This window comes from Eleginops maclovinus, chromosome 6, assembly GCF_036324505.1.
Source record: "Eleginops maclovinus isolate JMC-PN-2008 ecotype Puerto Natales chromosome 6, JC_Emac_rtc_rv5, whole genome shotgun sequence".
Lineage (NCBI taxonomy): Eukaryota > Metazoa > Chordata > Actinopteri > Perciformes > Eleginopidae > Eleginops > Eleginops maclovinus.
In genome coordinates, this window is record NC_086354.1 from 6,848,744 (window position 1) to 6,871,864 (window position 23,121).

At 38.1% G+C, this 23,121-nt stretch overlaps 1 protein-coding gene across 1 annotated transcript in view; it reads left to right on the forward strand.

Annotated features, from left to right (window-relative positions):
* Nucleotides 1–15,893, forward strand: part of LOC134866223 (opsin-3-like) — a 60,137-nt gene extending 44,244 nt beyond the window's left edge. The window contains exons 4-5 of the mRNA XM_063886262.1: nucleotides 3,629–3,862; nucleotides 14,234–15,893. Coding sequence (XP_063742332.1) covers nucleotides 3,629–3,862; nucleotides 14,234–14,263 — 264 coding nt within the window. The 3' untranslated portion in view covers nucleotides 14,264–15,893. The remainder of the gene's footprint in view (nucleotides 1–3,628; nucleotides 3,863–14,233) is intronic.
* The last annotated feature ends 7,228 nt before the right edge of the window (nucleotides 15,894–23,121 follow it).

The window sequence follows — 23,121 nt, forward strand, 5'->3', positions numbered from 1 at the left end:
AACCACAGCACACTTGCCAGATGACCTGTCTGAACAACTGAAAGCCTGCTAGATGTCTCAAGAGCAAACAATGATTCTTCTGTCATCACAAAAAAGGGAATAAGACATTGAACATTTTATTAAGTCAGTGAAATGCTGTGAAGTTATTCTCTCTTGACCAACATTTCTCATCAAACAATTCTTGACAAATTCTTTCTATCTCGCCTATCCACATTTTGAGAGCTTCAGTGCGGCTTTGGACTACTGCCCATAATTTACAACTCTATTTCAAACTGTCACAGCGTGGAGCTGAAACAGAAAGAAAGGGACTGCTGCTCTCAGTTCACTGCCTGCTCATTTCAACTTGTTGTCAATCATCAAAATTGACTTCCTGTCACATATTTATGCTCATTACCGAGCTCGTAGTCCTGTCGATTTCACAAAAGGCTGCCACAGATTTGTGCTGTCGCATGGACTCGACACACAGCTTTTAGCTACTGCTGTTTAGCATATGCTACGTTTTCTGTGGAAAGGCAGTCAATTAGTAAGCTAGTTCACGTTCAACAGCAATCCAGCCATTGATTGCAATCGTTCCTCTCTTACTTCACATTTCTTCAATTCGTCTGTTATCTCCACCACCATTTATTTAATCAGAGCCAAGATTGAAGCTTTTAGCAACCTTTTGTTTTGAGTGGACATGGTGAGAAAGTATTCAGAGTGAGAAAAAAGCAAGAACTCTTTTGCCAAAAAGGAACAATTCTTAAAACTTTTCACTGAATATAATAAAGACACCACAAAAGAGAGGCATAGATTACAAGTTTGTCAAATGGCAAGTCAAAGCTTCCCATCTTTCATGACTTGTGTGATGTTGTTGGTAAATGGATGTGCTAGGGACTTCCTGAACAATAATTCAAACATGCATTTACTGTGGGTTGCTGGTTTTGACCGACATTATACAGTGTCCGGGCCGCGCTATAATGGGCTGATATAATGTATTTAGAACCATCCATGAGTGAAATACGAGAGCTATGTAGAACATGGCAATAAATTAAGCTCTTTGCATGAAACATGTCAGGGGGCTGTGGCGCAGTGTGATCTTCGGATCAGGGGATCCCACTGTGCCACTGCAGTCAGCATGTCGTTGTGTCCCTGGGCAAGACACCTCACCCCAAGTTGCTCCTGTAGGGATTGTTAACAGCACTGTGGAGACCAAGGTTGTATGTTAGTCACTTTTGTTTGAAAAAAAACCTTCTAAGAAGTGACATGTAATGTAATGACAACATTACAGTTTATAGACATATTGACTGCTACTACAATCTAAAGTTTGTTTTTCAGTTTGTTGAGTTTATAGTTGACATCTCAAGCAAACCAGCCAAAAACCTAACTGCTTTCTCAGGAGCTTGTGAAAACAAGTTTCACCTAACTGCCAAGTTAGAAATTGAATGGCAAAAGGAGTCAAAACAGATTCAGTTAGTCCTACTGGCATCTGTGTGATGGTCTGTTTAAATTGTATTTACCTAATTTGTTTACCTGTATACTATTATTGTCATTGTTTTTTACTCATATACCCAAGCTTTATACCTTTGCTCTGATCGCACAGTGCGCTATGGTTTGGATGTTACAGGGTCTGTGATACAGGTAAAATCATAAGGTGGTGTGTTGTTTATAATGTTAACTTTCCTAAAATGATATGCTTTTCTTTGCTAACAGTATTTGAACTACTAATATCATATCATTAGATTATTGCCAATACGCAGCCCTGATAAAGTGTTTCTTTCCTAAATCTAAATCACAAGAGCAAAGGTTGGCATCTCCAGCTAGCTAGTGTTCTACCTGAAGTAGTAAAGCTAATTTAGTTTCATTTCTAAGGCCAAAGAGTATTTTATACTACATTATTTGTAAGGTTATCAGTTAAATTGCTTTGTCCAAGATAGCACATCCATCATATACTGTAGTAATTCCTCAATATGCGGAAACTGGTCTTAGATGTTAGCTTTAACAGCGTTTAGGCTAACGTTAGCGGCTCTGTCTTGTGCTTGGTTTAGTTCTTACTATAAATATATCCTCATCATAAACACTTAAGGTTAAAACCTACTGCTTGAAAATACCAATAATACTAAAATAAATCTCTTTTATGTTCAAGAAAAATAAGCAGCAAAACTGAGCCATGGTAGAAGAAACTGCCTGATGTTATATTCTTGATAAAATCTCTCGGTGGTAATTTCATCCGGCAAAATTGATTTCTGTTGGCTAGAAATTAAGTGTGCTTCTATATACCTCTGTCTCAAATCAGGGAGCCATTGTTAAACAAAAGGAAAACAATGTGGAAGCCTCCTGCGGGTAAATAAGCTGAGGTGTCTGTCAATCCCTTGTATTGCTTGATTATCCACAATGGAAAAGCATTCATTTGCTCGCCGTCATATTGTGGCAGTAATGCAAACACTGTGCATGTGTGTTGATAACTGAGTGCTTTATTAATGTTTATATTCATGCAAATTCTGCAGTGTGAGTGACAGCACAAGAGTATGGTTAATGTGAACAAAACAAGTCATGAGAACCTTCATTTTCTTTTTTCATTTTTACCCACTATAGCATTCATGTATGTAGCATGTGCTGAAATCTAAATATTGACATTTCGAAGAGGCTTTTGCAAACCTGAAGGTGTCATTAAGGTGTCACCTGAAGGGGACATGGAGTGAAGAATTTATTTTTTGGTTAGCTGTCACAGGAGTGATGGTATGGACCCATGGGAGTTTGTTTGTTTCATTGCATATAGCTATATGCATAAAAGTAGGTTTCCATTTAAATACATTAAATGCAAACAATCTTTGGAGCACTCTCCGAAAGAATATGTGAATGTATATATATGGTTTCGATCCATGACGTAATTATGTTTGCTAGTTGGATGTAAATTGGTGAAAAACAATCAAAACTGGATGGAAATGTGACGTTGTGGTTGGTTTCAAGTGCTTCCAACTTTCTGCAATATTTCAAGACATTTCCAATTTTCTGCATGTCTATAAGGTTCTCCATGCGTGCTTTGAAAATATGTTTCTAAACTAATACAAGCTTTCTTAGAATACCATCGTTTCACTTCACCTCCCTGCTAAAAAAAGGAACACCTGCCTCAGCAGGAAAAGTATTTTAGAGTGGCTCCCTGTCGACGTGTGCCTCCATGGCAATGAAGTTGAGTGACAGCTGCTGACACATAGCCATCACGCAGAGAGGGTGGGGAGGAAGCTCAACTTTGTCGAGGGTGAAGGTGACTGTACTTATATTTTAAAAAACGTAGCGAGAAAAGTATTGATGCTCTCATATTTTTCCTTTTTACACTCTATTACTTTTACTTGTTGAATACTATTTGACTGAAGACAATTCAGCAAACATTGTGTATCTTTTGTGCACTGCATACTATTTGTTTAGAAATCCAATGTGCAGATGTGAGTTGTTGTTTTTCATCTTCTGCTGCCTTTCAGCAATACTAAGAGTCATTTTGTTGATGTAGGAGTTTCCCTGTGTGCTCTGTACATCTTCATACAACTTTAAATCCCTCCCTTCAACTCGTCTGACCTTCACTCAGAGCACATTGTGTCATCGCTAGCTCAATGAATTCTCATTTCCAAACCTCTCTCTCCCTCGCGGTCTACAGGTGAGCGGGATCAACGCATCGGTGAGAAGGAGGCGTGAGCAGCGCGTGCTGTTCATGGTGGTTGTCATGGTGATCTGCTACCTTTTGTGCTGGCTGCCGTATGGCATCATGGCCCTGCTGGCTACCTTTGGGTCTCCGGGCCTGGTCACGCCTGTGGCAAGCATCATCCCTTCTATCCTTGCCAAGACGAGCACCGTCATCAACCCGGTCATCTATGTCTTCATGAATAAACAGGTAAGAGTGTGGGGGGGAGGGGGGCTGATGTCAGTGCTTTTCATTTTTCACGCAGCAGTAGGCTGAGGTCGTCCTATCTACTAGAGCCAGACATCTTGATTGTTTAAACGTTGGTTTGACAAAACGGTAATGAGTGATTGTTTTATATTCACTCTGCAATGCTAGTGCCTTTTTTTCCTACTGAATAATCTAAATGATGAACCTGTGTTTATGGCTGAGGAATAAGAAGTCGGTTTCCCACATTACAATCTAGCTATCTGAGGTAAAACGCTATCAATTAGCATCACAAGGCATCTAATGACATCAGCTATTCAAGAAGAAAGGGTTGGGTCCTCCTGTTTGTCTTTTGTTATATCTCGGGCCATGTTGGACAAATCTAATATATTCTTAAATCACCTTAACCAAGACTTTCATGTGATGTTAACCAATTTGCGTTACTGGGGCATTTGCAATGTCTTGAAGGAATATATCGTCTGAATCAGTTAATATTGTCTCAAAGTAAGTCTCCATCAGCCTTTTCCTATGCCAACAGACAATATGATACATCACTTAACAGCTCCTTTTTTAGCTGGTTCTTATTAGTGGTCTAGGAATTTTGTGCAACTACTTTGTTAGAGGTAAAGTGTCCTAATAAAATAAACGCATGTCACCTGACTCTTCACATTGGGTTTATCACTTACATTAGCAAATAACGGCTCAAGATGTTCATTTTGTCTTTGAAGCTTTGCATTCCCTTGTTATGTGATGTTCAAATAATAATACTTTGCTTCCAATCAAGTATTTTTTGTGCCTATTAAAAAAAGTTACGTGGAAATGAGGTTAAGACATGTTTTAAAAATCGCTATAATGAGTTGAATCTTAGAAACAAACTTTTTAAGTTGTCAGCATCTAAAGTACACAGATTTTGTGCCTGGAGGACCACTGAGACAGTAGACTGGATGAAAGCCAAAAGGCCTTCAGGAGTTGGGAATGAAACCCAAACACCAGACTTTTTTTTATCATTTATTCCTTGTGTTATGCTACTGGTTGAGAACCACACTGATTATTAATTGCATGTACATTGATTCTAACCCTATTTTTCATTGTATAGAATAGAGCTTTGAACACTTGAAAGCTCTATTTCCTGCAGTATGGAGCAGAAAAGGGCACAAACGTATAAAATAGAGAATCATAATTTACAGCTTTTTCACAGAGACCTCATATCCTTTTGGGGGTCGGAAATAAAGATTGTATATTTAAAGTTAATGCATCTGATATACTGTGAGGGCAACATGAAGAGGAGAGAACTATGAGAACATTGGTTGTATGAATAAAAATGTGATGACACAATAACATAGTCACACCCACAAACCCTAAGGGCTCCGTTTTTTTTCTGATCCGATGGGTTGCCAACATTGCCGTACTGCTCTTTCACTGAAGACAGTCCCAGCAAAACTTCTCCCAACCCAGATAGACAGAACTAGGTCTTCATTTTACATATTTCATAGGACAAAAACCATTCAAGGAGGAGACATTTTATCTTATATTCAAACAGTACATATTGAAACAGCCCAGTTTAACTCATTGTAAACCAATTTAGACAACAACTGTTTTAATAGCAAGGTTATATGATGCACAAATCTAGAAGTGTTATAGCTCCATTGCAGGCAGTTGCCCACTATTGATACTTTTACCTCTTGAGGCCATTTAAAGTCAATAAGAGCGAACATGCTGTGGAAAAAAAACTAACTTTTTGGTTTAATGGTTAATACCAAAGTTTAGGGTCAATACAAAATATCTGGGGAGCTGAAGACTTCAGGTTCACTGTTAATGATTACTTTCTGTTCATCTGATGAACTCTAAATTAGTTTGGGAATACTTCATGCAACACATGACCCCTGTTGTACCACCCTTTCTGGTTGCGTTAATAGAGCATTTATAGAAAATAAAGAAGTAAAAAATTCCAATTATAAATCATTATATACTAACTCATGCGGAAAATGTGAGTAATGGAGAGGCCTCTGGGTCCCGCGAAGGGGTTAATCGGGCCCTTTTGTTTATAAACTTCCTCATTAACTTTCCTTTGTGTTGTCTTCAAGTTTGTTTTGCTTTATTGTTAAAGCATGCATTAATTATTAGAACACCAATATCCACAATTATTTATGAACACTAAAGCAAACAAATTCACTGCAGCAATTATTTCTATAATGACTTGCTGGCCTCAAGAGAATATGGAGCTCCAGTTTGTGTTTATACAGCCCAGGTGTGATAACAACAGCTGCAAAAATGTCCACAGGTTCTACTAGCGCACGTGTTGTATAGTGATGTCTCTTTGTTTCAGGGGAAAGCATAAAAATCCCTCTGCAAAACTTTGGGATTTTAGCCTTTGTATACAGTACCATACAGAAAAAATAAAACCCCAAAAGGCATAATAGTATAGCATAAATAATATTATTTATATCTCATTTGATGCATGATCACAAGTACATAACCTGGTGTCTTATATGTTTTTTAATCTTAAACACAACTTCTAACTCCTGGAAAAGGTATAGACAAAAGTTCATTAGATTAAATATATATGAGCTTCTTCAATGACATTTGAAGAACTCAAGATCAATTATAAAATGATTAATGACAGTCATAAACAGAGGTAGCTGCAGGCGACTTGTGTCCTTGGTTGACAGATGAAGGCTGTAATAGGTATTACTTTGATTCAGGATTATTTTTTGGGACGTAGTGTGGTCTGTAACTACACTTTGTTGAGTTCCTCTCTGAAGTAAAACTCTGAAGATTTAAGATGTTCCTTTCTGAAGCACTTTTTCTCATGGGGAGAAAACTAACAGTAGAAATCCAACTGCGGTGCACTGATAAATCCTGTCTCCTCACTGTAATCTACATCTTCTCGTTCTGTTCTTATAAGTGAAACGCTGTGTAAGGTTTTATAAAATATTATCTCCAGACTCAGTCACAGGGATTTTATGTACTGTACAGGAAATTACATTTGGTACTGTTTATTGGAAAGTTAATCTGATCACAGACTCCAACGTGTTTGCTTCGACTTTAAACTTTCTTCACTGATTTATTGCAGAGAGGTATTTTATTCTGAAGTTGGAAAACAAACTCATAACTACAACCAATTCCAGATTTTGCTCCATCATGTTGACGTCCAAGAGTCAATTCCACACCTGTCTGCTCCGTCTCACACTCCTTCCTACTCAAGCCACCTCCCCCTTCGCACACTGACCTCACAGGGACAGTTTTAAGCCCACACATCATCGACCTCATGACAGCGTGAGAAAAATGGGACACTGAATGTCCTGTATGTCATTTTCAGTCTTCAATTCCTCCCAGCCCGTTACTATGGAAACTGTGAGTTGAGGCGAGTTGAAGACTAAAAATGCTGTACAGATACAAGGAGCAGCTGCTGTCAGAGGGTCCCATCCACGATGAACAGTGAATTTTGAGGTGAACACACAGTATTATGGGTAAGTTTACACTTAATCAGCTTTTTGTTTGTCCCGCATGATTGGGGTTTATACTGTATGTCAATGGAGAGTGATTGGCAGCTTCTCTGGCAAAACTGTTGCAAATGTGGAAACTAATGTCATATTCAATGGTTTTACCTTCTAATTGTGTGTCTTTTTAAAACATGTTTATGGGTACAGCTACAGTTCACTGCACACTTATACACAACCACACTCCAACACATACAAACTGATTTGCCAAAATGTCTTATTTTAGTAAGTACTAACTTTTCAGAGCAGCACGAGCCAGCTAGAAGATCCAAAAAAAGACCCTGTTGAACCTGTATTTGAGAATCATTTTAGAATCACCACTGCTTATTGTCTTCAGGATCAATTTAATAAATGACACGTCTAACTGACTGACATGTGGCATTAATTCAACATCCCATTTTATTGCTGTGAACTGCCTTATCATGACTGACAGCTTCACAGGCTGTGGGATTTAACGAATGATCTACTCCATCACCGCACAAATAATTGAGATGGATAAAATCTACTGCTGTTTGCATTCACTTCGCTCAAGTTCAAACCACAATCTTGGTTCCAATTGTACATCGCGGCTGCAGCTATTGGTTCATTTAGTAACTAAATCTTCCTTTGACTACATCAGATTGGATACTTTTGCTTGAATGAAGTAAATATACACAAGAACTTCATTTGGAGGTTTTCAATCCAAAATTAAAATGGAAATTGGCCTTTGAGAAAAAGGATAATTCAAGTAAGGATTTAACTTTAAAATGTCCTGCCTGTATATTGTATTATTACTCAGTTAATTAATTTGGAATAACTGTGCTATTGTCTACAAGAACTACACAAGACAAATAAAAAGCCTGGTGCACAGACACGTCAAGGCAGTGATGCGTGTGTTCGTTGTAATATATCCAGCAAAAAAGCAATTTGATTATATTTTTAAAATAGTTTTGCAGTTATGCTCAATAAGTGGCCGAGGAAGATCCATTTGATAGCTATGCGTTCTCACCCTTCTGAATGGGAGATCAAATGTTTCCATTGTGACAAAGAATATTTTGTTGCTTAGGGCTTGACTGAGCGGTTGGGGCATATTTGACTGCAGTTTATAAACTAGTTTTCAGAAGAAGTTTAATCATCATTTGACCTAAATGGGAAACCATTTTTGGGAAATAGTTTTTAGAGCCTGTAGGCTGACTTACCTCAAATTTGAAATGCGTGACATTGTTATTAGATGAAGACATTTTTTTAAATGGAACATTTTAATGGGGCCATATTTGTATTGACCCCTTTGGCATTACACTTAATAAAGAAGCAATAGCATGACACATCTAACAACCTTATTGCCTAATTCCTGCCACCCTTGAACTCACCACATTGTTTAACACGCCCTATAAAATTTCCTTTCACTAGATAAGAAATTGAACAATATTTCAGGCCTTAAATTGGCTCTCCTTCAGGTTTTCGACTATTAAAACCAAAGGGCCAATGTCGACTCAAAACATACTTTTAACAATGTGATTAAAAATACATTTCATAGAGAGTGCAACACTTTCTTGGCAGGCATAAACCACAGTTTGTTATATTCGACTCCGAGACTGGACAATGAGAGCTTAGCTAAATGCTGTGTGCTTTGAAAAATGACAGGAAACACTTACCATCACCGTCCAACAGAACAACATTGGATTTCTGTTTGGTTGCCAGAGAGCTGCTTATTTTATCATTTCAGAAAGATGATTTCAGTGAGGAAATGATTGATGGACATAACAATACACCACCGACCTTAACTGAATTGGAAATGTGCCAACATATCCTAAGAGGAAATGTGATGATTGTCATTCTGTTCATAAGTTCCTGTGTGATGCTCATTATTTTTCCGCCTATAGCTCTGAGATCAACTCTACTCTCTGTGGCGTGTGGTACACTTCAAAAGACCGGGAGTTTATTAGATAAAATTAAGTCAGGCAATCGTGGAATTAAGTAGTGGGTTATGTGCCGACTTCTATAAAAAGATACTCACTTCATTTGGATCCCTTGAACTCCATTAAGTGTAAGTGATTGTCTACAATTGAATTCATCTCAGACTGTGGTGAGAGCACTGCAAAGTTTGGGATATTAGTTTAACAAAGAACTATCAATAGTGTATTTGCCTGGATATGGAGTCCTATTGTGAACCCACAAGTATTGAGTTCACAAAAGTTTTATGTTGAAATGTATGTATGGGTCTCTTTCATATAGGAACTGCTGGACGCTAACCTGCATACAGTATGTTGGGCAATTTAGCTAGTTAGCATAGGTTGTGTTAAGTAGCATAAATTAGCATAATAACCTTTATGGACAATATAAAATATAAAATATTGGCCAATTTGGTACATTTTGTGTTTTTGGCATTTTTTGAGGATGTTAAATCCCTTTTGGATATTCCAGGATTCAAAATGGCAGTAAAAACCAGATATTGGCCATATTTGATAACATTTTAGTTCAATTGAAGTTTTAGAGGATTCTGGATCAAAAGAAGTTTGGCCTATTACTAAATAATCAGTGATTAAAATATAAAAAATGTTGCCAAATACATTAACATTTTGAGATTGTCTGAATAATATGAAACAAAAATATATATATTTTTTAAAAGCACTTATTGCCTGAGATGATGCCTGACATTTGACCCTCTTGTTATCATCCAGACGTGATGTGAACTATTCAGTCATCTCTCTTTGAAACCCTCCGTCAGTGCATCCGTCTGTCATGCTTCATCTATTAATATGTCATCGCCTTCACCTTCTCTTGACCTTAGCCTTGATGCCCCTGTGTCTGAGCTCACTTCATCCTCTGCCTTTTTTTTTTCCTGTTGTCTCCGTCTCCCTGTGTACCATCCGTCTAACGCTTGTCAGTGTTTTGTTTGGACAGCTGAGGGGGGCCGGGAGTTTGCATCAGCACCACTGAGAGGCGTTGATTGTCTTGTTTCCATACATCTCTGTGTAGCCTTCACTGATAGATGACCTATAGGTTATTGACAGTCAGACAAAAGGGACGCATGCGTTTCTCAACATGTGGAAATGTTTTGGTTGATGTCCTGAGGCACCTCAATTTCCCTCGGGATAAATAAAGCTTCTTGAATCTTGAATCTATCTTAAATCAGTCTTTTCTTCTCTCCGCACCTCTACGCACCCAGCATTTGACAGACAGCAATGCGCGGTAGACGTTCAATGTCAAGTCAAGCAAAAACAAAATTATATCGAGGTGAGCTTACATGTCAGCAATCACCAGTAGTTGTGTTAGAGTATTAATGCTTTAATCTTCCCAGCCCTCACCCCATTCCATAATCTTTACTGAGGAGGAAAATCCTTAAAACCAGGTGGTAATAATATACTTTCAGTTTTAAAACTGGCATCATTATTGTAATACATTTCCTAAAACAGCCTAGAATTGTACCTTTTAGCCTATGCCACTCAAAAAGTAAAACAGTATTTGGAGCACTTGTGAACAGTATTTATGGAGCACTTGTGAGTATTTACAGCAGTACAACAGGGTATGTATCATAATAGTGAAGTATCACAATTGTTTATTCATAGATATTGCACAACGATGGAGCTCTACAGCTCTGATGAATGAAGTATGTCTAGCTTTGGCTACACAGGCTCTACCTGCCAGTAGGTTTTGATCATAAATCAGAAAAATAAAAAGAGTACTTCCACTCTTGTCCTTTCACAAAATACTGGAGGAAAGAGCTGTTGCTTAAAGATTATGGACATTGTCCCGCCTATCATTTTGGTACTTCTTTTCAAAAGAAGGGGCAATTCCTGTACCTTTTCTTGATGCTGTAACCTGTTTCCTCAGACCTTCATCATCAGATGAAGCCCAGGAAATAATACAAAAATGGACGTTCCACTAAGTTATGATCAGCAACAACATGAATGTATACAAAAATATTGAGTAATACAATTGAGGTCACGATTATATCATTTGACTCATAATGACAATGATAACAGTTTGGACTAAGGGTAGAATGACGACGTGCCTTCAAACCCTGATACAGGACAGCTTTTCAGCAAAAGCCCAAATTAACATCACATCTCTGTTACAATATATATATATATATATATATATATTCCTTATATGTTTCTTTATAAATGTGTTTTGATTACTCTATGTATCCAGCAACCCTTTATTGTTAATGTCTTTTATTCCATGTCTTTTTATACAAATATAATTTGTTGTTAATGTTTTTTTTTTTTACTTTTCTATTGTGACCAGTAGTTGTGAAACAGTTTCGACATGTTTTGCGCTCATGAGAAAATGTAGTAGACTATAAGTATACCTGAAACTGTACGTATACTAAGTATACTACGTTTACTCAAGAGTGGCGTCTTCACATTACCAAGAGCTGAGGAAGGGGACTCAACATCGTGGTCCAGTGCTTGTCTAAGTTGTGAATATATCCAGGTTGGAAATGCCTGGAATTGAAAGTATAGCCAAATACCCTGAATGCATTGTTATGCCTTCAACCTACTGCTGGCGTCCTCAATAATTCAGAAACCCCCCACCAGTCCATCAGCATGTTTGAGCCGGGTACCATTGGGGCTCTGTTATGTGCAGGGTTGGAGCAACACAGGAAGTTCTGCATGAAATCATAATCCTGACACTTCCAGATCTGTTTCTTGGGTTACTATCTATCCAGGGGTCCATTCACTATTTATCATTCCCTGACAGGTGGTGTATACATTTCAATGCCCAACCTCGGTGCCTTGGAGACAGCCTGTCCGCTCTTCTGTCAAAACATTTTCATATGTTCTACCCTGGTTGGAAGACAGCATTGTTGGAGGTGTAAATGTTAAAGTGAAATCACTGGGACAATACCTTTGAGGAACTTTGAGGAAACGTGGTAACAGTAATGTCTTTTAAATCTTGCAATGAAATTTCAATCTCAATGCTTTTATCAGCTGTAAATGAAGGGGATAAATTCTTGTATAATGAAATGCCACTTGATAAATCTTCCCGCTGATTGAGGGTTCACAATCAACTCAGATATTAGAATTAACTATTCAGCATACTTTGATGACACTTAGTTCCCATTGTTTTTCTTGTGTTTAGCAGTTGTTAGAAATGGCTTAGTAGAGACATGATGACGTTAGTTATCCTGATCAAACAAATGGTGCTTGTTGTGATGGAAACTTCTGAAGCAATGGAGACGAAACTCAGAGAGACACGGTAGAGCTGGAACTTTGATGGCAAACACTGACGGTTTATTATGAAGTTAACGCCCGGAGAATTGACATTTGGTGCAGTCACGAGTTGACAGAGCGGTTGCCCAACCAATCCTGAAGAACTCTACTACAATACGAGGCTTTAACCAGTTCAGAGTGTATAATCAACATTCCTCATCAGCGAGACCAGACAAATATGGACTGTGAATCTAACTAGAGCTGTTGTCCATGGAAAAGAATGTGCGCCAGGGAACCTATCTCATGTCAGCTTGTGCTTGGTCATAGACGGGCATCAACAAAGTGCCCAAGCTGCCCCTCCTTAAGGGAGATAACAGCACCCCAAGGCCGACAGACCTATGCCTTGGGAACGCAGACAGAGGAAGGAGAAAATGATGAGCTGTCTCAAGGTTTAACTACCCAAGCAAAATATTCCCTAAACTTACCTTGGTGTTTTCAGACTAAAACTTTAATACACAAGGGCTATCATTGTAATATGTGAAGGTTACTCAGCTGCCAAGTTGTAAGGGCACAGATGCAGAGTTGAAACCAATCAATATGCGCAACAAAAAAAGGTGGACAAATTCTTCAATACCCAGGTTCAATGGGAAACTTTTTATGTCTGTGCCAACAAAATCCAAACCACAGATAATAAAAAGGCAAATGTTAATTTCAGTTCTGCTTTGTGAGAAAATAACAGATTTTCTGCATGCCTTGGTCTTTTCTGCCTCACTACATAATGAGCACTGACAAACACTGTGAGCAGCATGATTTGAATTGCTGGGGTTATTTGGCTGCTGTAAAAAGCACAATGGGCTTCACTACTTTACTGTAAATGAGCGAGATGCTGGGCGCTTAAGTTGGCTTCCAGCTACAGTAAGAGCAAGATACCTGGGCCGTCATGTTAAAGTTGTATCGTTAAAAAAAAGTAATTTTACGCCTAGACAAGGTAGGGTGACCAGATGCCAACATGTCAAATGTAGGACAAATAAACATTTACATTGAAACCATAAGCGTATAAATAAAGTATTGCATGTAGTCTGCAGGCTGGCTTCACATTTTGTTTTTCATAGTTGCCATTTTTTTCCACCCAAAAAGTGCATCCCGGTAGCTTCTGCTGCCAGTAGGGCGTTATGTAGTCAACGGGAATGGTGACAGGATGGCAAGCCCTTGACCCCGCCCGTGTGTGTTGATTGATTGACCTCTGACATAGGCTATTGCCATATGATAGTTCTCTCTTACTCCGTGGACCATCATTGGATAAAACGTGAATCGTATATTGGTGACACTCAATCAAATTCTGGACATCCGTTCAATTTGCGGGATGCAGGACAAGTTATTAAAATGCTGAGTTGTCCCGCACAAAGGTCACCATAAGACCTGGCTGTAAAGTGAATTTAAAGACAAAATGACAAACAGGCAGTTTCAGATACAATCTAGAAATCTGCCACGAATATAGGTCAAGTTTGTAGAGTAGGCCAATTGGTGTAGACACTAATTTGTCTCTTGGTAGTATGCTTCCAAATGAAAAAGCAGCAGTCAAAAACAACCAATAGAGTAGTACTGTGGGATCCTACAGGGGCGATCAGGTAGAAAGAAAAAAGATTCTAAACCGTCCTATTTTAGCGTCACGTGGTTCACTTGATTTTGTGAGAGAACAATCCATTTCTGATCAAGTGTTTGTCCTTTGCTTGACCCAGTTCTACAGATGTTTCAAAGCCCTGCTGTAATGTGAGGTTCCTCCACGAGGCTCCAGCATAAAGAGCTCCTCCAAGGTCGCCACCAAGGCCATGAGGGGGTTCGCAATCACTGGTACCCGCCGCACCAATGACTTCTTGTTTATGGTGGCTTCCCTGGGCCATCCGGCGGGCACCGTGCCCCAACTGGAAACGTTCGTGGAGCCAACCCTTGACATCACCAAAGCCCCTTCTTCAGAGGTCAACAGACCTGTCGAAGTGTCGATTGCCGATGATTGGCTATAACCACGAAATCCCAACGTTTCTGGGCAGGAAGATGTTAATCATGAGAGAGGTGGGGATACTGATGTATGGAGAGTCGTAGCCTACCACATCAGGTAGATTTATCGCAGCTGTTGCATCAGCTTTACGACGGCTTACAGATGGAATGGACCGGTCACAGAGGCAAAACTTGGACTGCCTTTGGTCGATATATAAAACCTGCAGGAGCTTAGATTTCTCTGCAAATAAAAAGGGAACATGGTTGTTTTCTAGGCATTTTAAGGATTTCTTATCACCCTGTTTGCATAAAGCACAGTTAGACTGTTATTGTAGGAGGAAGAGGAATCGTAGGGATCATTTTTTGTGTAGTATCTATCTACGTTTGGTAAAGTAATTACTTTGAGGGGAATGTGCTGAAGGGATAAGATGTATTTTTGTATTTATTGGTTATTCACTGTAGCAGTGGTTACAAAGTGAGGTAGAAAGATCACATGTTGTTTGTCATCTTCAGCATTTCAAAGTATTTCCTAATGTCAACAACATTATGAAATATTGAGTAATGAGAATGTACTTGAATTGTCTTTTCGCTTTTTATTCATTGCCAGTAATTTTCCTTAATTCATCAAGTTTCACTTTAAATTGCATAAATAGTCTTTTGATCAAATGGTTCATTGGAAGTAGCATTGCTAGCATGATAAGGGCATTAACTTTTACCAGGGATATTGTCCTAGGGTTAGTGAAATAGGTGCATGTTGGAGAGCTACTCCTTCAATAATGACGTGCATGTGCACTGCTGCAGGATGCAATTGAGGTTGGAGTAATACAGTGTGACGTAAAGTTCAGTGGTGAGCACTTAAACGGATATTTGCTGTCGAGAGACATTCTAAAGATGCTTTTCAGAACTGATGTCCAAGTTTTTAGGGCTGGATATCTTTTTTGTTACCCCAACTGTTTAACAATGATTTGCGGTTCAGTATCTTGCTCATGGGCACATAGTCAGACACATAGTCAGCCTTTGAAAAAGGTATAAAAGACAATCCTAAACAATGGAAAATATGTTCTAGTGTTGCAAAAGAAAACACTTTATTTGAGTCAACAAATTTGTTTTAGAAAGAATAATTTAGTTCTGTATTTAGTGTGAGCCTTCTGATGTCTGCATCTTGTTACATTTTTTAAAAACGGATTTGACACTTTTCCCTTTTTGCAAAACCAAGATAGTTGGAGTTTTTTAAAGCTGTCTTGTTAGTGAATGTCTAAGCTATTAGTGGTGTGGTACTTTTTCGCTACTGCATAGAATTAGCGTGTGCGATTTTTTGGCAATCCACTTTGAGCACACTGTTTTTTATGTGCTCTCAAGACCTTGTATACATTGTTGTACATGACTCGATACCAAAGCTATACAACTTGGGATATTTTTTTGAAGGGAACTGTTCAATAAAGGTTTTTCTATCTAAATCATTGTACAGTGCTTTATTTTGACCAAGATCTATTAAAAAAAATAAAATAAAGGTTGTTATTAAAGTGTGGTTTGCTGTATAGATTATACCGAGCATTAATGGTAAAGAATGTCAGGGCAACCATGTTAGAATGATATACTAGTTGAACTTATGTATTCATACTTATATACAAGAAAAATGCTCTCTTTGTTCCCTCAGCTTCTTCCTTTAAACATCAACTGTTAAAAATGTCGCATTTTTGCCTTCACTTTTAGCATGATATCACGTATGTAGCAATTTCGGGAATATTTATATTAAATTGAAATGGTTCTTGTTTTTAAACGGATCATCTTAAATAAGGTTGAGACAGTGTTTTTAGCCAAAGAGCAAGCATTGGCTTAATTTGCCGGCTAATATAACAGCAGCTTGTCAGTCTCTATTTAAGTCAGGGATGCTTTATTGAAAAAAATCAAAGCATTTGTAAAGTGTATAATGTGTCTTCTAGGAAAGGAAGGCTTAAGAGATAAAGAAACATAATTTAAGTGGACATAAGTGCATTAGCATTCAAAAATGCATTTTAAAATGTAAAAACAGATACAATTACTGAACAAAATGAGACATACACCGACTTTACAAAAAGGTTACCTGTGTAGCTTCTTATGAAGTTACCCTTTTTGATGTAATAGACATTATTTTTAAGGGGAATGTTAAATATCTCTAACCTGGTACAAAGATGGGGTTTTTTTCTTCACTAGAGATCCTCTTTCAAATTGGAAATATAACAAGATATTTTACATTGTAACTTCACCCACACAATCAAAAGAGGAGTCTTATGACCGCCTAAATACTGTAATTGTCCGATATAACAGAGCCAACTTTCCAAGGACAAGGACACCTGTTTTCATATTCAACCTCTTTGTCTCAAATCTGGTTAAGAAAAAACATTTGTCATCAGGACAGAGTTGGGGTGAGTGAAGTTACACATCAACACAGAGATGAGAGCAGCAAAGCAAAAAGCATTGTGGTGCTTTAAACGGTGATGTAATTCCTCTAGGAGAGCTTTCGACTACAGGGCATCTGACAAAAATGTGTTTTCAATCATGTGTGATGGATATCGTAATTAATCCATGTGTTACAGAATTACTGGGAATAGTGAATCACTTAAAATCCATTGTATAATTGTCATCACACTTGGGGTAGATACGTTTTACTACGACAGTTGACATGAAGTTTACTATCATAACACTGACTGGACGGGAGTCTTGGCATCCAGTTGTGGACATGACAAATTAACTTCAATCTAGTCAATTTGTCATGTCCACAACTGGATGCCAAGACCCCGGTTATGTAAATTAAAGGATTTACTCATTACAAACACAACATGTTGTTTTGAATACAGGGCTTAGTTGAATATTGCATATTGATGCTCTGATCAATGGACCAGGTGCAGTCAGATCTAGCCGCAGAAAGAACTCTGGTCTGATTTAACGTCAGCATTAGCCAGAAATCACAATATTCTTCCTCAAAAAATATACAGTCCCGGAAAACCACTCCACATTTTTCTTTAATCTTTATCTCTACATGTATGGCAGCCATTCTAGTGTCTGTTGAATTCCAACACAGAGAAATAATAATAATAATAATAATAATAATAATAATAATAATAATAATAATAATACTAATAATAATTTAACTCAAACATATATCTATACAAAATAAAACAAGAGAAAATGATAATGCTGAAGTTGTCTCTTAATTCTTTCCGCAGCTATCGTATATACGTTATATGTATATTGTAATATTAATGTTTATATTCATGGGGAGCCATGATGGCTAAACTGACAAAAAAACAAAAGAGAGAAACAAGAGAGAGAGGGCTCCAAGATAGAGAGCTGGACGTCAGAGAAACCAGCAGAAAAGGGTTTACGGAAAAGACAAAATCTTCAGTGCTGCCGTCATTTTAAATTGGTTGCTGTCGATGCAGTTCCAGCAGTTGGTATGCAGTGAGAGGGATTATTCGTTGTTAGAGGAAGCAATGCATTTGTTTAAAATCATAATTATATCAGCATTTGTAATAAACCAGATACTGTCCTCATGTAACATTTGGGTCATCCGTGGATGGTAACCAAACGTTTTACAAAAACTGCAGGAACTTAAGCTTCTCCACTGGAGAATGAACCTAAATCGGTCAAGGAGCTTCCATTTGAACAAAAGTGTTCTCAGCAGCGACTTTAAATCTCTTTCAGGCTTCAGTGCGTTTTCAGGGATGTTCTCCTAATCGTTTCTGTGTAATACTTCGACCTCAGCTGTTTACTGTAAAGCCCCTGGTGAGCAAAGAAGACAACGGCAATGATCAATATGAGACGGCATTGTGGTGTTTGATAAAAGACACTCCATTTAAAAAACCATAACACTGGACTAACGACCAGATAAGTCAATTATTTTTATAGCTGATACAACAGTGCAAACTTAAACTGAAAATAGGACGCCATTCTCTATGTTTAAGGTAATAATCCTAACTTATAATCAGTGCTTTCATGTGTCTTTAAATGTTTGTTCAAAAACTCAAAGGGATGCTACTTCCTACCAGCTACGCGAAGACACCTTTGAAGCACATCCGTGGTATCATGTTTCTACACTAAGGGATCTATTAGCAGAGTAGCATTAATCTAATTCTCACATATTAAACAGTAAAGGTTTCCGCAGCACAGGTGGTCGAGTGTTTGTGTTTGACCCCAGCCAAACATGCCAGACTAAAGCAATTATAATATCTGGCAGGCAGCATAGTGACCAGGGGGCCAGCCAGCTCTCTGATCATATGATGAATGATGCAACACATTGTTAATGAGGGCAGACGGTCCAGAGGATTCCACCACTAATTGATTAATAGAGTCTTCAATAATCTGAAGCAGCCCACCCTGACTTTTATTAAAGGCTTTACAGTTTTCACTTGGGCCTCTGAGTGAGGTGCCAGGGGGAAAAGGTGACACAATGTGTCCCAGTGTGTGTGTGTGTGTGTGTGGGGGGGGGGGGGGGCTTACCTAGGGCTTAATGAAAGGTTTTTTTTTTTATTTATTTATTCTTTTCCTCTGGATTACATTGTCTTTTTCCAATTCAAACTGTTTTATGTGGTGGATTAATACAATTTCAACAATTGTTCCAAATGTATTGAATACAAGTGAATTTGTCGTAACAAAGACCGTTCTTCAATAAAACTAATAAAACCCAATCAAATTAGGTCAAAACGTATCTCAGTGAAATAGCCTGAATTAATAACTTAGGGCCTACAATAACAACAGACTGGACAGTTTGGAAACACTTCTCAACTGGAACCTGTTCAAAACGTCATTGAGCATCTACGTCAATGGCTCATACTTTAGGTGGGCATACCTCTAAGGTGGAACAGCTGTTCTCAGGTACTGTAAAAGGTTGCACCTGAGTTTTCCCTTGTCTATCAGATATTGTAATGGTACGATGAGCACTACAAAGTAAATATACTGCCATCATCTTACATTTTAAATCTCATGTTCCACTATTGAATCTTTGACTTTGACAACAGAACTCTCCTCCTTAAAAAAATGTGTAAAGTCAGGGTTGCTTTCAGTGTAACCACAGGGCCTTAATAAATGCCAGGTCTGATCAGAAAGAAAACAATTACAAATAGTTATAGCTGCTTCTGCAGTGTGTGCAACGTTTGTGAATATATGCCACAACTCTTCAAGACCCAAGCAAAGTTTCCAGCGAGCTTTGCTTGCTACCTGCTGATTCAATTGAAAGGATTTAGCCCCGAAGCTAGAAGCTAAGGTTCTCTTAAGGTTGGCTGACCTTTAATGTCTACAAGTCCCCCCTCCCGGTGCCAAGTCTCAAAGCTCTTCTGGGGTAAACGCTGAAAGTATACGGTGCATAAATTCAGCTGCCTTTGACTTATCCTACTGAGTGTATGGTTCTTGGTATACTAACTTCGTATTCTATATGCTCAAGCCGTTCTGCTTTTGGAAAAAGCACAGGCCAACAAGACACAAGGTGAGCTTAAAAGTGACTGCAAATCTTTCTATTAATAGTCCCCTCACACTTATTGTTCCAAAGTTGCTGTACAGTTAAGTTCCACTCTTGTCCTTTATAAGCTTACATTTAGTATTTGTCATTAGCCCTTGGCCAGTTCATTTTTCTTTTATTCTACTGAAATTTCCCTTTTGGTTCCTGTCTTCTCTGCCCTTCAGACAGGGCAAAGTCTTAATTGCTAATGTATTTTCATTTAATCATGGCTTCTCTGTAAACTCATTTTGTATGTAGAAATAATCAATACAGGTTCTCTGCAAAATCCATCAAGCACCTCATCTTTTGTTTATTTAAGCTATTCAATATTCTTAATACAATGTACTTAGAATATGGTTCCTTTCAGCTGTACTTATTGTTCTTAAGGCAAGTTTATTTATATAGCATCTTTCAACACAAGGCAATTCAAAGTGCTTTACAAAAATGAAAGACATTAAGAGCATTTACTTAGAATATAATTACTTTCAGCTGTTCTTATTTTACCAATGACACTGGATCATTTATTTATAACAAATAATCTACTGTATATTTTAGCATAATATTGTTTTTATGTTTTGTAAATGAGTGCTGAGGATGTCTCAAACACCGATATGAAATACCATTTAATTAGATGATGGTCCCTGAATGCTCCACCGAACTTGGTGACACTTCCTGACCTGGCGTTGTCAGAGGTAATTACTGTCTCCAACTTTGAAACTCAGGTGACAGTTTGGTCCAAATGAGTTTCATTAATACAATTAAATATTAACCAAGTGGGAATTTCTGTGCCAAGGTGGCCCACCACTGCAGCCCCCTAATCCTCTTGAGAAATTGCTGCAGGAAGTGCTGGATTTGATAGAGGGGCCAATGCTGGCTCAGGGGATTTGGAGCTGCAGTCAACTCAATGATTGTTAAATCACTGCTGCAGTGTGCAGTGCAAAAACAACTCCGTAAAAATGCACTTAAGGTGTCAACAATATGAAGAAAATAAGCCTCTCTAGGGTTATTCATAGTATTTTACCTTTGTTTAGTGTCCCCTGTCTTCTGAAGTGCTTGAATTATGATGCCAAAATCTGTTGCTAGCTATCTTTTAAAACACCCAATCTATAAAATTGTTTCTGTGTTTTCATAGCTTGTCAGTCTAACCTGAGCCATTGAGAGGGCTTATTCTCGTTACTTTTCAAACTGTCACATGAACTTGTTCTTGTTCCCAAAGCCTTGTTTAAAACTCTTTTGCTACCCGTCTCGCGGTCAAGCAACAATTTAAATTTGTTGAATATTGCTTGTCAAAGCAATAGGTGGTGTTCTTAAAAAAGAGACACCAATTAGACAAAATCACAAATACAGCATTACATAATACGCCGGTAATGGTCATTTGGCTAAGTGGAATTCTCTTTTTGGTTGCACTGTGCTTACCTGTCTATCCACAGAGAGGGTGTAATTCAAAGTGTCATCTTAAGAGGAGATAGTTGGCACTTAGAAGAAACTAAGCTCCCGGCATCAGATGCTAAGCCGTTCATATTCTCAATATCCTTTGGTATAATTAATCACAGAACATAATGTAGGTTGTTGGTCATGCTTTTTGAAATGGCGTTTCAATGGGTACTCCTGCCTGAGTCGTAATCCTTAGAAATTAAATGAAATCAAACCCCCTATATTTATTCCAGTAATAAAGTAGATATTATTCTTATTCGCTATCAAACATTTACATTTTATTGTTCAGGCTCTGTAGCCACATGGTTCATGGTTTTCAGTAGTGGAAACAGGGCTGACATCACAGCAGGAAAGAGTAAAGAAGACTTTGAAATAGATCTGCTGGAGACATAAAGCTTTTGAAGGCCGGGGTGATTGTTGAGCAGTCGAGCAGCAGAGTTGTGTGTGTGCTGGAGTTCATTTTAACTTTGGATGATGTTCCATAAAAAAATACTGTGCAGTAGTGAATTCTGTTTGTCTAGAAAAAAAATAGTCAGAGAAACAGGATGGGTGTGCAAAATGACAGATAAAGGACTGGAAACATCAGTCGCTGTCTATTCCATCCCCGCCTATAAATTCAACTTGATGAGCGAGTCATTAGGCGATGCAAGGACGTACAGCAGACGTCCTACTGTTCTTTGCGTAGGCTTTTTACTCATTACATACCAAACATCTGCCATTTAAGTGCCATTGTGTGCCGTTTTGACAAATGTGCAGCCCAATTACAAGGCTTTAATTGGAGCCATGGGATGTATCAGGTCATACTTATGTTAAGTCTAGGAAGTTCATCTGCTAATATATCCCACACTGAGGACTCTACACTGACAGGAAGCAATGACTCATACCCTTTGATCTTTTGCTAATCAATCTATTTATAGTAAAAAAGATTTTAAAACAATTCAATTCAAATCATTAAGAAAGAGTAAACAGAAGCATACAAATTCACAAAAACATTATTCTATACTCTATGTCTTCTTCATTAGTGCTATTTTTTGCAAACACATTCAGCTTGTTTAGCAAAAAAAGAAACATTTAGCATTTGAAGACAAAGACAATCTTAGAAGCTAAATCCATTTAGAGTGTAAGAAGGAACAATAAGTGAGTCAGCTCTCTTTATGTGCGTGTCACAGTGATTTATTGTGAGGTGGTGTCGTCTCTGTAATCATCCACAAGCACGGGCCAAGCTCAGTTATAGAATTTAATTACTCAGGCGTCGGCTGATGGGGATTAACTGAGGAAATGTGACAAGAATGGAGGATTATTAAGGTTTGCTGTGGTATTTCTTTTTTAGAAATCCGCAAGTAGATTCAAAACTAAGAAGGGAAACAAAATTCCAAATAAAGTTCAGGGGAAATATTACTTCATCCCCAAATAAATTAGGGGATGGTTGAATAGAAAATAGGTCACCTGGTGAATGGAGGTAAATTGATGGGGTGTAATGGGACGTCTACCATATTCAACTATTTCTAGTAATGTGAAACAGCAGCAGGATAGAAAAACGGATTCTGAAACAGAATGGAATTGGAAAAAAGATAACCACGAAGAAAAAATGTGAAAGTTCCTTTAAATAGCAACGTATTATGTTTATGGATTGTTATGGCTCTTACAATGCATTAGATGAACCTGTATCGCAACGAACCTTTGCCTAGTGACTGTTCAATAACTTTTAGTCGCTTAAAACATCTT